A 13,146-nucleotide genomic window follows, 5' to 3' on the forward strand; every position below is an offset into this window, starting at 1 on the left:
ACATGAAATATTCAATAACCCATTCAGAAGCATTTTACAGTGCAGTTAGTTTCTCAGTTCACCTTCTCAGATAAAACAAATAGGGTCCTGACTTGTTGTGGTTTGAAGGGATCGGCTACATGCATATATATATATACCCCCCGACCATTGTGTGTTTTAGACAAATTCATGCCTACAGCTTTTCATTCATTAAAGTTAAACCGTTCACTACAGGCTCTCTGTATAGGAAGCATTTCATGTGGGGAGAGCAAGTGAGGAAGTGTTGAATAATGGAAGGTGTCTGAGACAGATAGTGGTGGTGTCAGGTCACAGCCTGGGGCAGGCCGGGGGGGAGCAGAGACTGGGGCAGGCCGAGGGGGGGCAGAGACTGGGGCAGGCCGGGGGAGGAGCAGAGACTGGGGCAGGCCGGGGGGGGAGCAGAGACTGGGGCAGGCCGGGGGGGAGCAGAGACTGGGGCAGGCCGAGGGGGGAGCGGAGACTGGGGCAGGCCGGGGGGGAGCGGAGACTGGGGCAGGCCGGGGGGGAGCGGAGACTGGGGCAGGCCGGGGGGGAGCAGAGACTGGGGCAGGCCGGGGGGGAGCAGAGACTGGGGCAGGCCGGGGGGGGAGCAGAGACTGGGGCAGGCCGGGGGAGGAGCAGAGACTGGGGCAGGCCGGGGGGGAGCAGAGACTGGGGCAGGCCGGGGGGGAGCAGAGACTGGGGCAGGCCGGGGGGGAGCAGAGACTGGGGCAGGCCGGGGGGGAGCAGAGACTGGGGCAGGCCGGGGGGGGAGCAGAGACTGGGGCAGGCCAGAGCAGGGAGCTGGGATTGCTTCCAAATGTCACACTATTCCCTACAGGCCCTGGTCTAACATAGGGAATAGGGTGCCAGCGGCAGGTAGCCTAGCGGTTAAGAGTATTGGGCCAGTAAGCGAAAGGTCGCTGGTTCGAATCCCCAAACCAACTAGGTGGAAAATCTGTCTGTGTCCTTGAGTAAGTCAATTAACCCTAAATGCTCCTGTAAGTCTCTCTAGATAAGAACGTCTGCTAAATGACTCAAATGTTTATAAAACATACATTTTAGATGCAGATGAGGAGCAGAGCAGGGAGTACAGAGTGACCAGTGATTTCCCTGTATAGGACACACACACCCCAACAACACTTACTGCTGTGTTAGTAGGTGCAGCAGGCGGTAGACACTAGCTAGGTTCCTCCAGCTCCTGTCCCTGTTGGATTAGACACTAGCTAGGTTCCTCCAGCTCCTGTCCCTGTTGGATTAGACACTAGCTAGGTCCCTCCAGCTCCTGTCCCTGTTGGATTAGACACTAGGTTGCTCCAGCTCCTGTCCCTGTTGGATTAGACACTAGCTAGGTTCCTCCCTCTGTCCCTGTTGGATTAGACACTAGGTTGCTCCAGCTCCCTCTGTCCCTGTTGGATTAGACACTAGCTAGGTTCCTCCAGCTCCCTCTGTCCCTGTTGGATTAGACACTAGGTTGCTCCAGCTCCCTCTGTCCCTGTTGGATTAGACACTAGCTAGGTTCCTCCCTCTGTCCCTGTTGGATTAGACACTAGCTAGGTTCCTCCCTCTGTCCCTGTTGGATTAGACACTAGCTAGGTTCCTCCCTCTGTCCCTGTTGGATTAGACACTAGCTAGGTTCCTCCCTCTGTCTCTGTTGGATTAGACACTAGCTAGGTTCCTCCAGCTCCTGTCCCTGTTGGATTAGACACTAGCTAGGTTCCTCCAGCTCCCTCTGTCTCTGTTGGATTAGACACTAGCTAGGTTGCTCCAGCTCCTGTCCGTGTTGGATTAGACACTAGCTAGGTTGCTCCAGCTCCCTCTGTCCCTGTTGGATTAGACACTAGGTAGGTTCCTCCAGCTCCTGTCCCTGTTGGATTAGACACTAGCTAGGTTCCTCCAGTTCCTGTCCCTGTTGGATTAGACACTAGCTAGGTTCCTCCAGTTCCTGTCCGTGTCCTGCAGCCTGGTAAATAGAAGCTCTTCACTTCAGCAGACCGGACCAGGCTGCTGGTAGTCGGCTGATGAATGTATTGTAAGCCATGCAAATCATCCACAGAGTGAAGGGCACTGCCAAGTAAATAGATATAACACAATGCAAATTGCGAAATGGTGTTTGAACTGCAGACGCCCAGAGCTCTCAGTTGACCCCATTTGAAATTAAATGGGTCGAACTCATGTATGAATCATATGAGTCATATAGGGGGCCGTGTCCCCAACGGGCCCTGTTCTAAAGTAGTGCGCTACGTAGGGAATAGAAGGCCATTATGGACAGACGCCATTGGTTCACCGTCTGTAACGTTGTTAATGTGTTAATCATAGACTGTATTAATGTAACACCCACTGCTTTAATTCATGTTTTAAGATAATAATACGTCTGTGGCTGTGTGCCAAGCAGGCAGCTCATCCTCTCTGTGTGTGTGTGTGTGTGTGTGTGTGTGTGTGTGTGTGTGTGTGTGTGTGTGTGTGTGTGTGTGTGTGTGTGTGTGTGTGTGTGTGTACAATGCTCACACTCACTAGCTCACCACAGCCCTGCTAATGTTGGTCTGCCTCGTGTTCAGACAGTGACTCACGTGTGACTCGACCGTCTGCTCTTCTCTCTCCTCAACCCTCACTGTGACCGTCTGCTCTTCCCACTCCTCAACCCTCACTGTGACCGTCTGCTCTTCTCTCTCCTCAACCCTCACTGTGACCGTCTGCTCTCCTCAACCCTCACTGTGACCGTCTGCTCTTCTCTCTCCTCAACCCTCACTGTGACCGTCTGCTCTTCTCTCTCCTCAACCCTCACTGTGACCGTCTGCTCTTCTCTCTCCTCATCCCTCACTGTGACCGTCTGCTCTTCTCTCTCCTCAACCCTCACTGTGACCGTCTGCTCTCCTCAACCCTCACTGTGACCGTCTGCTCTTCTCTCTCCTCAACCCTCACTGTGACCGTCTGCTCTCCTCAACCCTCACTGTGACTGTCTGCTCTTCTCTCTCCTCAACCCTCACTGTGACCGTCTGCTCTCCTCTCTCCTCAACCCTCACTGTGACTGTCTGCTCTTCTCTCTCCTCAACCCTCACTGTGACCGTCTGCTCTTCTCTCTCCTCAACCCTCACTGTGACCGTCTGCTCTCCTCAACCCTCACTGTGACTGTCTGCTCTTCTCTCTCCTCAACCCTCACTGTGACCGTCTGCTCTTCTCTCTCCTTATCCCTCACTGTGGCCGTCTGCTCTTCTCTCTCCTCAACCCTCACTGTGACCGTCTGCTCTTCTCTCTCCTCAACCCTCACTGTGACCGTCTGCTCTTCTCTCTCCTCAACCCTCACTGTGACCGTCTGCTCTTCTCTCTCCTCAACCCTCACTGTGACCGTCTGCTCTTCTCTCTCCTCAACCCTCACTGTGACCGTCTGCTCTTCTCTCTCCTCAACCCTCACTGTGACCGGCTGCTCTTCTCTCTCCTCAACCCTCACTGTGACCGTCTGCTCTTCTCTCTCCTCAACCCTCACTGTGACTGTCTGCTCTCCTCAACCCTCACTGTGACCGTCTGCTCTTCTCTCTCCTCAACCCTCACTGTGACCGTCTGCTCTCCTCAACCCTCACTGTGACCGTCTGCTCTTCTCTCTCCTCATCCCTCACTGTGACTGTCTGCTCTCCTCAACCCTCACTGTGACCGTCTGCTCTTCTCTCTCCTCAACCCTCACTGAGACCGTCTGCTCTTCTCTCTCCTCAACCCTCACTGTGACCGTCTGCTCTTCTCAACCCTCACTGTGACCGTCTGCTCTTCTCTCTCCTCAACCCTCACTGTGACCGTCTGCTCTTCTCTCTCCTCAACCCTCACTGTGACCGTCTGCTCTCCTCATCCCTCACTGTGACCGTCTGCTCTTCTCTCTCCACAACCCTCACTGTGACCGTCTGCTCTTCTCACTCCTCAACCCTCACTGTGATCGTCTGCTCTTCTCTCTTCTCAACCCTCACTGTGACCGTCTGCTCTTCTCTCTCCTCAACCCTCACTGTGACCTTCTGCTCTTCTGCTCTTCTCTCTCCTCAACCCTCACTGTGACCGTCTGCTCTCCTCAACCCTCACTGTGACCGTCTGCTCTCCTCAACGCTCACTGTGACTGTCTGCTCTTCTCACTCCTCAACCCTCACTGTGACCGTCTGCTCTCCTCATCCCTCACTGTGACCGTCTGCTCTTCTCTCTCCTCAACCCTCACTGTGACCTTCTGCTCTTCTCTCTCCTCAACCCTCACTGTGACCGTCTGCTCTCCTCAACCCTCACTGTGACCGTCTGCTCTTCTCTCTCCTCATCCCTCACTGTGACCGTCTGCTCTTCTCTCTCCTCAACCCTCACTGTGACCGTCTGCTCTTCTCTCTCCACAACCCTCACTGTGACCGTCTGCTCTTCTCACTCCTCAACCCTCACTGTGACCGTCTGCTCTTCTCTCTCCTCAACCCTCACTGTGACCGTCTGCTCTTCTCACTCCTCAACCCTCACTGTGATCGTCTGCTCTTCTCTCTCCTCAACCCTCACTGTGACCGTCTGCTCTCCTCAACGCTCACTGTGACTGTCTGCTCTTCTCACTCCTCAACCCTCACTGTGACCGTCTGCTCTCCTCATCCCTCACTGTGACCGTCTGCTCATCCCTCTCCACAACCCTCACTGTGACCGTCTGCTCTTCTCACTCCTCAACCCTCACTGTGACCGTCTGCTCTTCTCTCTCCTCAACCCTCACTGTGACCGTCTGCTCTTCTCACTCCTCAACCCTCACTGTGATCGTCTGCTCTTCTCTCTCCTCAACCCTCACTGTGACCGTCTGCTCTCCTCAACGCTCACTGTGACTGTCTGCTCTTCTCACTCCTCAACCCTCACTGTGACCGTCTGCTCTCCTCATCCCTCACTGTGACCGTCTGCTCATCCCTCTCCTCATCCCTCACTGTGACCGTCTGCTCTCCTCAACCCTCACTGTGACCGTCTGCTCTTCTCTCTCCTCAACCCTCACTGTGACCGTCTGCTCTCCTCAACCCTCACTGTGACTGTCTGCTCTTCTCTCTCCTCAACCCTCACTGTGACCGTCTGCTCTTCCCTCTCCTCAACCCTCACTCTTTATTTTTTATTTAACCTTTATTTAACTAGGCAAGTCAGTTAAGAACAAATTCTTATTTACAATGGAGGCCTACACTAGGGTAACTACACTAGGGTAACTACACTAGGGTAACTACACTAGGGTAACTACACTAGGTTATGAAAGACCATATTTCTGTGATGTATTCATTTACTGTCTGTCATTATTGTCCCCCTGGCCCCCGTGTTTCAAATGTTGGATTAAAGGGGCGTGGTTGGATTAAAGGGACGTGGTTGGATTATAATGTCTGTATTTTTGTTCTTTCCTCAGTTAAGAACCACCCGTTTGGCAGCGAGTTTGACAGTTCTTATGTAAGTATATTTTCTCGTAATTTTGGCCCTAGTTTAAAGGCCGAGTTTGTTTCGCAGTCTAGCAATCAGGACCAAACATGAACATCTGCAGACCGCCCACTGCATTCTGGGACCTTACGAAACGGTGCTCCCTCCCACTACACGGTGCTCCCTCCCACTACGCGGCGCCCCCTCCCACTACACGGTGCTCCCTCCCACTACACGGTGCACCCTCCCACTACGCGGCGCCCCCTCCCACTACACCTCGCCCCCTCCCACTACACCTCGCTCCCTCCCACTACACGGTGCTCCCTCCCACTACGCGGCGCCCCCTCCCACTACGCGGCGCTCCCTCCCACTACACCTCGCTCCCTCCCACTACACGGCGCCCCCTCCCTCTACACGGCGCTCCCTCCCACTACACGGCGCTCCCTCCCACTACACGGCGCTCCCTCCCACTACACGGTGCTCCCTCCCACTACACGGCGCTCCCTCCCACTACACGGGGCTCCCTCCCACTACACGGCGCTCCCTCCCACTACACGGCGCTCCCTCCCACTACACGGCGCTCCCTCCCACTACACGGCGCTCCCTCCCACTACACGGGGCTCCCTCCCACTACACGGCGCCCCCTCCCACTACACGGCGCCCCCTCCCACTACACCTCGCTCCCTCCCACTACACGGGGCTCCCTCCCACTACACGGGGCTCCCTCCCACTACGCGGCGTCCCCTCCCGCTACGCGGCGCCCCCTCCCACTACGCGGGGCCCCCTCCCACTACGCGGCGCCCCCTCCCACTACACGGGGCCCCCTCCCACTACACGGGGCCCCCTCCCACTACACGGGGCTCCCTCCCACTACGCGGCGCTCCCTCCCACTACGCGGCGCTCCCTCCCACTACACCTCGCTCCCTCCCACTACACGGCGCTCCCTCCCACTACGCGGCGCTCCCTCCCACTACGCGGCGCTCCCTCCCACTACGCGGCGCTCCCTCCCACTACGCGCCGCTCCCTCCCACTACGCGCCGCTCCCTCCCACTACGCGCCGCTCCCTCCCACTACGCGCCGCTCCCTCCCACTACGCGCCGCTCCCTCCCACTACGCGGCGCTCCCTCCCACTACGCGGCGCTCCCTCCCACTACGCGGCGCTCCCTCCCACTACGCGGCGCTCCCTCCCACTACGCGGCGCTCCCTCCCACTACGCGGCGCTCCCTCCCACTACGCGGCGCTCCCTCCCACTGCGCGGCGCTCCCTCCCACTGCGCGGCGCTCCCTCCCACTGCGCGGCGCTCCCTCCCACTACACCGCGCTCCCTCCCACTACACGCCGCTCCCTCCCACTGCGCGGCGCTCCCTCCCACTACACCGCGCTCCCTCCCACTACACGCCGCTCCCTCCCACTACGCGCCACACCCACTGACATTGAGGCTGCTAGGTAGCTAGGACACTGGCACACACTGTCCTTCGCCCCTGCCTGCGGAGCACTGCTTTCCCCCAGTTATTTTAACATTACGGCGAGGGTAATCACTACCCGGTAGGGCCACGCAAGAGTCGGGTTGGCGACACTAGCTAGTGTCTTCCCAACACATAAAGTTGAGGGGAAAAAGGAAACCGCACACAGTTCATTAAAGAGCAGTGATACTATCAAGAGCAGTGTGCAGTTTCCTTGTTCCTTCATCTTGTTCAACTGTTACCAGGCACCTGCAAAAAAGATTGCTCAGGTGTGCGAGTGCCTCTTTGAATTTCCAACCCATAAAGTTAACAGCACTGTGGGAAAGCAGTGCTCGGCAGGCGGGGTCGAAGGACCCTGTTTACCGGTGTCCCCTAGCCTAGCTCGTTAGCAGCCTCCTTCAGTGTTTTTCCCCCCCCGGCGGTTGGCATCCAACGTTGGTGCATTAGCGCCACCTGCTGTGCTGGAGTGTGGGCCAGAGGGGGAGCTAACAGCCTCAATGGCAGTGGGCACAGCATTTTAATAAGTGAGGCGTAGTGGGCGTGTTGTGTAGTAACTGCGGTCTGCAGAGAGACATTATTGATTAGGTTTTGGCGTTGGGGGGTGTAAGAAGTCGTCTCTCACCAGCCATGTTGGCAGGTGGGTCAGGACTTCACAGTGCAAACAATATAAATAGTAAAATATGATCACATTTTATAGCTAAATAAAATGCTGCAGTAGCATTCGGTCAAATTAACTTTAAAATTAAAGTCTACTTAAGTCAAACTTTGTCCTCGTATTTCTTGTCTGTTTTACATTTGTGTTGTTCACAAGCTTAGCTTGTTGTTTTCTATGTTTGAGTTTCAAGACAAGGTGCTAGTCAGACTCTCAATCTCACTGGCAACAAACATGGCGGCGTTACCGCGGTAACCTCCCACCCTTAAAGGGGCAGGTTACATCATATTTTAGTAAAGTCACAAAATATTTCATGAAATTAAGCAACACACCACTGTCTGATTAGTAATATATTTATTGTTTAATGAACTTGAAAGCTTATCTGGGGTTTTTTGTTTGTAATTTTGGCAGAAAATTTGAGTGGCTGGTAGATATTTTGTTTTAAATCTACCTGCCACAGAGACTGGTTGACCAAAAAGTTAGTTTGAGGCCCTGCTAGCAAATACAGTGATAATGTTTATTTTAATTTAACCTTTTATTTAACTAGACAAGTCAGTTAAGAATAAATTCTTATTTATAATGACGGCCTACCAGAAGACAAAAGGCCCTCCTACGAGGGGCTGGTATTATATTGTAATGTAAAAGACTGAAAGATATATAGATTATATATAGTAGTCCACATGAAACGATGTCTTTTATACTGCCACACATGAGCATTTACCTGAAGAACATTTAATTATCTGTGTTACATTTAAATGAATAAAAATACTTTTTAGCACTACATATTGTATTGACAGATGTCTGTTTACTGAGACTAAAATCTTGACTTGATATTTTTCTGGATTTCAGAACAAGACGGAGAAAGACACCATTCTGAAACTGCTGCTCAACCTTCACGACCACCTGGCTCATATTGCTGGTACGTTTAAGAAAGGAACTTTTCGGTAGCCAGAAGAGGACAGGCCTCCTCTCAGAGCCTGGTTCCTCTCTAGATTTATAATCTCTACCTGGTACAGCCAGAAGAGGACAGGCCACCTCTCAGAGCCTGGTTCCTCTCTAGATTTATAATCTCTACCTGGTACAGCCAGAAGAGGACAGGCCACCTCTCAGAGCCTGGTTCCTCTCTCTAGGTTTATAATCTCTATCTGGTACAGCCAGAAGAGGACAGGCCACCTCTCAGAGCCTGGTTCCTCTCTAGGTTTATAATCTCGATCTGGTACAGCCAGAAGAGGACAGGCCACCTCTCAGAGCCTGGTTCCTCTCTAGGTTTATAATCTCGATCTGGTACACCCAGAAGAGGACAGGCCACCTCTCAGAGCCTGGTTCCTCTCTCTAGGTTAATAATCTCTATCTGGTACACCCAGAAGAGGACAGGCCTCCTCTCAGAGCCTGGTTCCTCTCTAGGTTTATAATCTCTACCTGGTACAGCCAGAAGAGGACAGGCCTCTTCTCAGAGCCTGGTTCCTCTCTCTAGGTTTATAATCTCTACCTGGTACAGCCAGAAGAGGACAGGCCTCTTCTCAGAGCCTGGTTCCTCTCTCTAGGTTTATAATCTCTATCTGGTACAGACAGGAGAGGACAGGCCTCCTCTCAGAGCCTGGTTCCTCTCTAGGTTTATAATCTCTATCTGGTACAGCCAAAAGAGGACAGGTCTCCTCTCGGAGCCTGGTTCCTCTCTAGGTTTATAATCTCTACCTGATACAGCCAGAAGAGGACAGGCCTCCTCTCGGAGCCTGGTTCCTCTCTAGGTTTATAATCTCTACCTGATACAGCCAGAAGAGGACAGGTCTCCTCTCGGAGCCTGGTTCCTCTCTAGGTTTATAATCTCTACCTGATACAGCCAGAAGAGGACAGGTCTCCTCTCGGAGCCTGGTTCCTCTCTAGGTTTATAATCTCTACCTGATACAGCCAGAAGAGGACAGGTCTCCTCTCGGAGCCTGGTTCCTCTCTAGGTTTATAATCTCTACCTGATACAGCCAGAAGAGGACAGGTCTCCTCTCGGAGCCTGGTTCCTCTCTAGGTTTATAATCTCTATCTGGTACAGCCAGAAGAGGACAGGACATGGGTAAGACAGAAGATTTTAAGTGCCTTTGAACGGGTTATGGTAGTAGGTGCCAGGCGCACCGGTTTGTGTCAAGAACTGCAACGCTGCTGGGTTTTTCACACTCAACAGTTTTCCTGTGTGGGTCAAGAATGGTCCAACACCCAAAGGACATCCAGCCAACTTGACACAACTGTGGGAATCATTGGAGTCAACATGGACCAGCATCCCTGTGGAACGCTTTCAACAGCTTGTAGAGTCCATGACCCGGCGAATTGAGGCTGTTCTGAGGGAAAAGGGGGGGTTTAACTATTAGGAAGGCGTTCTTAATGTTTGGTCCACTCACTGGGTGTTGTCTAATGACAAACACCTTTTTTACCTGTAATGATGACACTAACTGCTCAAGGATAGTTTGAAATCTCGGTGGATTACTGTTGAAATGAGGTGTCTGTCCGCCTGTCTGTCACTGCCCGTCTGTCTCCGCCCGCCCGTCTGTCTGTCTCCGCCCGCCCGTCTGTCTGTCTCCGCCCGCCCGCCCGTCTGTCTGTCTGTCTCCGCCCGTCTGTCTGTCTCCGCCCGCCTGTCTGTCTCCGCCCGCCTGTCTGTCTCCGCCCGCCTGTCTGTCTCCGCCCGCCTGTCTGTCTGTCTCCGCCCGCCTGTCTGTCTCCGCCCGCCCGCCTGTCTGTCTCCGCCCGCCCGCCTGTCTGTCTCCGCCCGCCCGTCTGTCTCCGCCCGCCCGTCTGTCTCCGCCCGCCCCCGTCTGTCTCCGCCCGCCCCCGTCTGTCTCCGCCCGTCCGTCCGTGTCTCCGCCCGTCCGTCTGTGTCTCCGTCTGTCTCCGCCCGTCCGTCTGTCTCCGTCCGTCTGTCTCCGCCCGCCCCCGTCTGTCTCCGCCCGCCCCCGTCTGTCTCCGCCCGTCCGTCTGTCTCCGCCCGTCCGTCTGTCTCCGCCCGCCCGTCTGTCTCCGCCCGCCTCCGTCTGTCTCCGCCCGCCCCCGTCTGTCTCCGCCCGCCCCCGTCTGTCTCCGCCCGTCCGTCTGTGTCTCCGCCTGTCTGTCTCCGTCCGTCTGTCTCCGCCCGTCCGTCTGTCTCCGCCCGTCCGTCTGTCTCCGCCCGTCCGTCTGTCTCCGCCCGTCCGTCTGTCTCCGCCCGTCCGTCTGTCTCCGTCCGTCCGTCTGTCTCCGCCCGTCCGTCTGTCTCCGCCTGTCTGTCTCCGCCCGTCCGTCTGTCTCCGCCCGTCCGTCTGTCTCCGCCCGTCCGTCTGTCTCCGCCCGTCCGTCTGTCTCCGTCCGTCCGTCTGTCTCCGCCCGTCCGTCTGTCTCCGCCCGTCCGTCTGTCTCCGTCCGTCTGTCTCCGCCCGTCCGTCTGTCTCCGCCCGTCCGTCTGTGTCTCCGCCCGTCCGTCTGTCTCCGTCCGCCCGTCTGTCTCCGCCCGTCTGTCTGTCTCCGCCCGTCCGTCTGTCTCCGCCCGTCCGTCTGCCTCCGCCCGTCCGTCTGTCTCCGTCCGCCTGTCTGTCTCCGTCCGCCTGTCTGTCTCCGCCCGTCTGTCTGTCTCCGCCCGTCCGTCTGTCTGTCTCCGCCCGTCCGTCTGTCTGTCTCCGCCCGTCCGCCTGTCTGTCTCCGCCCGTCTGTCTGTCTCCGCCCGTCCGTCTGTCTCCGCCCGTCCGTCTGTCTCCGCCCGTCCGTCTGTCTCCGCCCGCCCGTCTGTCTGTCTCCGCCCGTCCGTCTGCCTCCGCCCGTCCGTCTGTCTCCGCCCGTCCGTCTGCCTCCGCCCGTCTAATAATAGGTGGTTTCTCTGCAGCTCACGTTAATGTTGTCCCCATCAGGCCAACATGACTGTACAGACCCGGAGCAGCAGCAGGCCAACAGGAGTCTGTCTCTGAAGGAGGCCTCTGACTATCTGGCGCAGCAGAATGAACAGTATCGTGACTGGGTTCTCCTCTCTCTGGAGTGGATCATACGGACAGGGGAGGATGTTGGCATACGGTAAATATTGTTTCTCTTCTCAGATTCTCTGAAGTGAAGAGCATATCGGGTCGTGGTCATTAGGACACGCAGCAGAAAACAGACATTTCATATTGTCCAGGTAGTTCCTCCCTGTTTGTCTGTGTTCTTGTGTTTGGTGCCTAACCCTGTTATCAACCCCTATGATGTATTCTCATACTAATGGACCCTCCCACCCACCTTTCGCTCCCCCTCATCTCTCCCCCCTCCCCCCTCCTCTCTCCCCCCTCTCTCCTCTCTTCCCCCTTCCTTCCGCTCCCCCCCTCTTCTCTCCTCTACCCCCCCTTCTCTCCTCTACCCCCCCTTCCTTTCGCTCCCCCCCTCCTCTCTCCCCCTCCTCTCTTCTCTCCCTCTCCTCCCCCTTCTGTCTTCTCGCCCTCCTCTCTTCTCTCCCTCTCCTCCTCTCTTCTCTCCCTCTCCTCCCCCTCCTGTCTTCTCGCCCTCGCCCCTCCTCTCTTCTCTCCCTCTCCTCCCTCTCCTCTTCTCTCCCTCTCCACCCCCCTTGTCTTCTCACCTCTCTTCTTCTCTCCCAGGCTGATCGGGGATAACCCAGAGGAGACAGTAGCGGAGGTGAGTGAGGTGACTCGTCTGGAGTCGACCCACCCCAAGATGTCCTTCTCCTGCCGCTTCAGAAGAGCCTTCTTTACAGTCATCCACAGGGTGCTGCTAATCCTATCAGGTTAGACATGTCTTCTCTCCTCCTCTTTACAGTCATCCACAGGGTGCTGCTCATCCTAACAGGTTAGACATGTCTTCCACTTTAGGAATCAACTAGAAAGGGGACTTGTTGAAAGTAAAGATGTGGTGTATTTGAGGCATCAGGTAGCCTAGTGGTTAGAATGTAGGGGCGGCAGGTAGTCTAGTGGTTAGAGTGTAGGGGCGGTAGGTAGTCTAGTGGTTAGAGTGTAGGGGCGGCAGGTAGTCTAGTGGTTAGAGTGTAGGGGCGGCAGGTAGCCCAGTGGTTAGAGTGTAGAGACGGCAGGTAGCCTAGTGGTTAGAATGTAGGGGCGGCAGGTATCCTAGTGGTTAGAGTGTAGGGGCGGTAGGTAGTCTAGTGGTTAGAGTGTAGGGGCGGCAGGTAGCCTAGTGGTTAGAGTGTAGGGGCGGCAGGTAGTCTAGTGGTTAGAGTGTAGGGGCGGCAGGTAGCCCAGTGGTTAGAGTGTAGAGACGGCAGGTAGCCTAGTGGTTAGAGTGTAGGGGTGGCAGGTAGCCTAGTGGTTAGAGTGTAGGGGCGGTAGGTAGCCTAGTGGTTAGAGTGTAGGGGTGGTAGGTAGCCTAGTGGTTAGAGTGTAGGGGCGGCAGGTAGCCTAGTGGTTAGAGTGTAGGGGCGGCAGGTAGCCTAGTGGTTAGAGTGTAGGGGCGGTAGGTAGCCTAGTGGTTAGAGTGTAGGGGCGGCAGGTAGCCTAGTGGTTAGAGTGTAGGGGCGGTAGGTAGCCTAGTGGTTAGAGTGTAGGGGTGGTAGGTAGCCTAGTGGTTAGAGTGTAGGGGCGGCAGGTAGCCTAGTGGTTAGAGTGTAGGGGCGGCAGGTAGCCTAGTGGTTAGAGTGTAGGGGCGGCAGGTAGCCTAGTGGTTAGAGTGTAGGGGCGGTAGGTAGCCTAGTGGTTAGAGTGTAGGG

The 13,146-nt window shown here is 55.5% G+C and overlaps 1 protein-coding gene across 1 annotated transcript in view; it reads left to right on the forward strand.

Moving 5' to 3' along the window:
• lemd3 (LEM domain containing 3) overlaps positions 1-13,146 on the forward strand; it is a 32,899-nt gene that overhangs the window by 2,741 nt on the left and 17,012 nt on the right. Inside the window, exons 2-5 of the mRNA XM_055906103.1 lie at positions 5,369-5,409; positions 8,340-8,409; positions 11,354-11,513; positions 12,065-12,210. Of these exons, the coding sequence (XP_055762078.1) occupies positions 5,369-5,409; positions 8,340-8,409; positions 11,354-11,513; positions 12,065-12,210 (417 nt within the window). The remainder of the gene's footprint in view (positions 1-5,368; positions 5,410-8,339; positions 8,410-11,353; positions 11,514-12,064; positions 12,211-13,146) is intronic.

Source organism: Salvelinus fontinalis, chromosome 39, assembly GCF_029448725.1.
Source record: "Salvelinus fontinalis isolate EN_2023a chromosome 39, ASM2944872v1, whole genome shotgun sequence".
In the NCBI taxonomy this organism is placed as follows: domain Eukaryota; kingdom Metazoa; phylum Chordata; class Actinopteri; order Salmoniformes; family Salmonidae; genus Salvelinus; species Salvelinus fontinalis.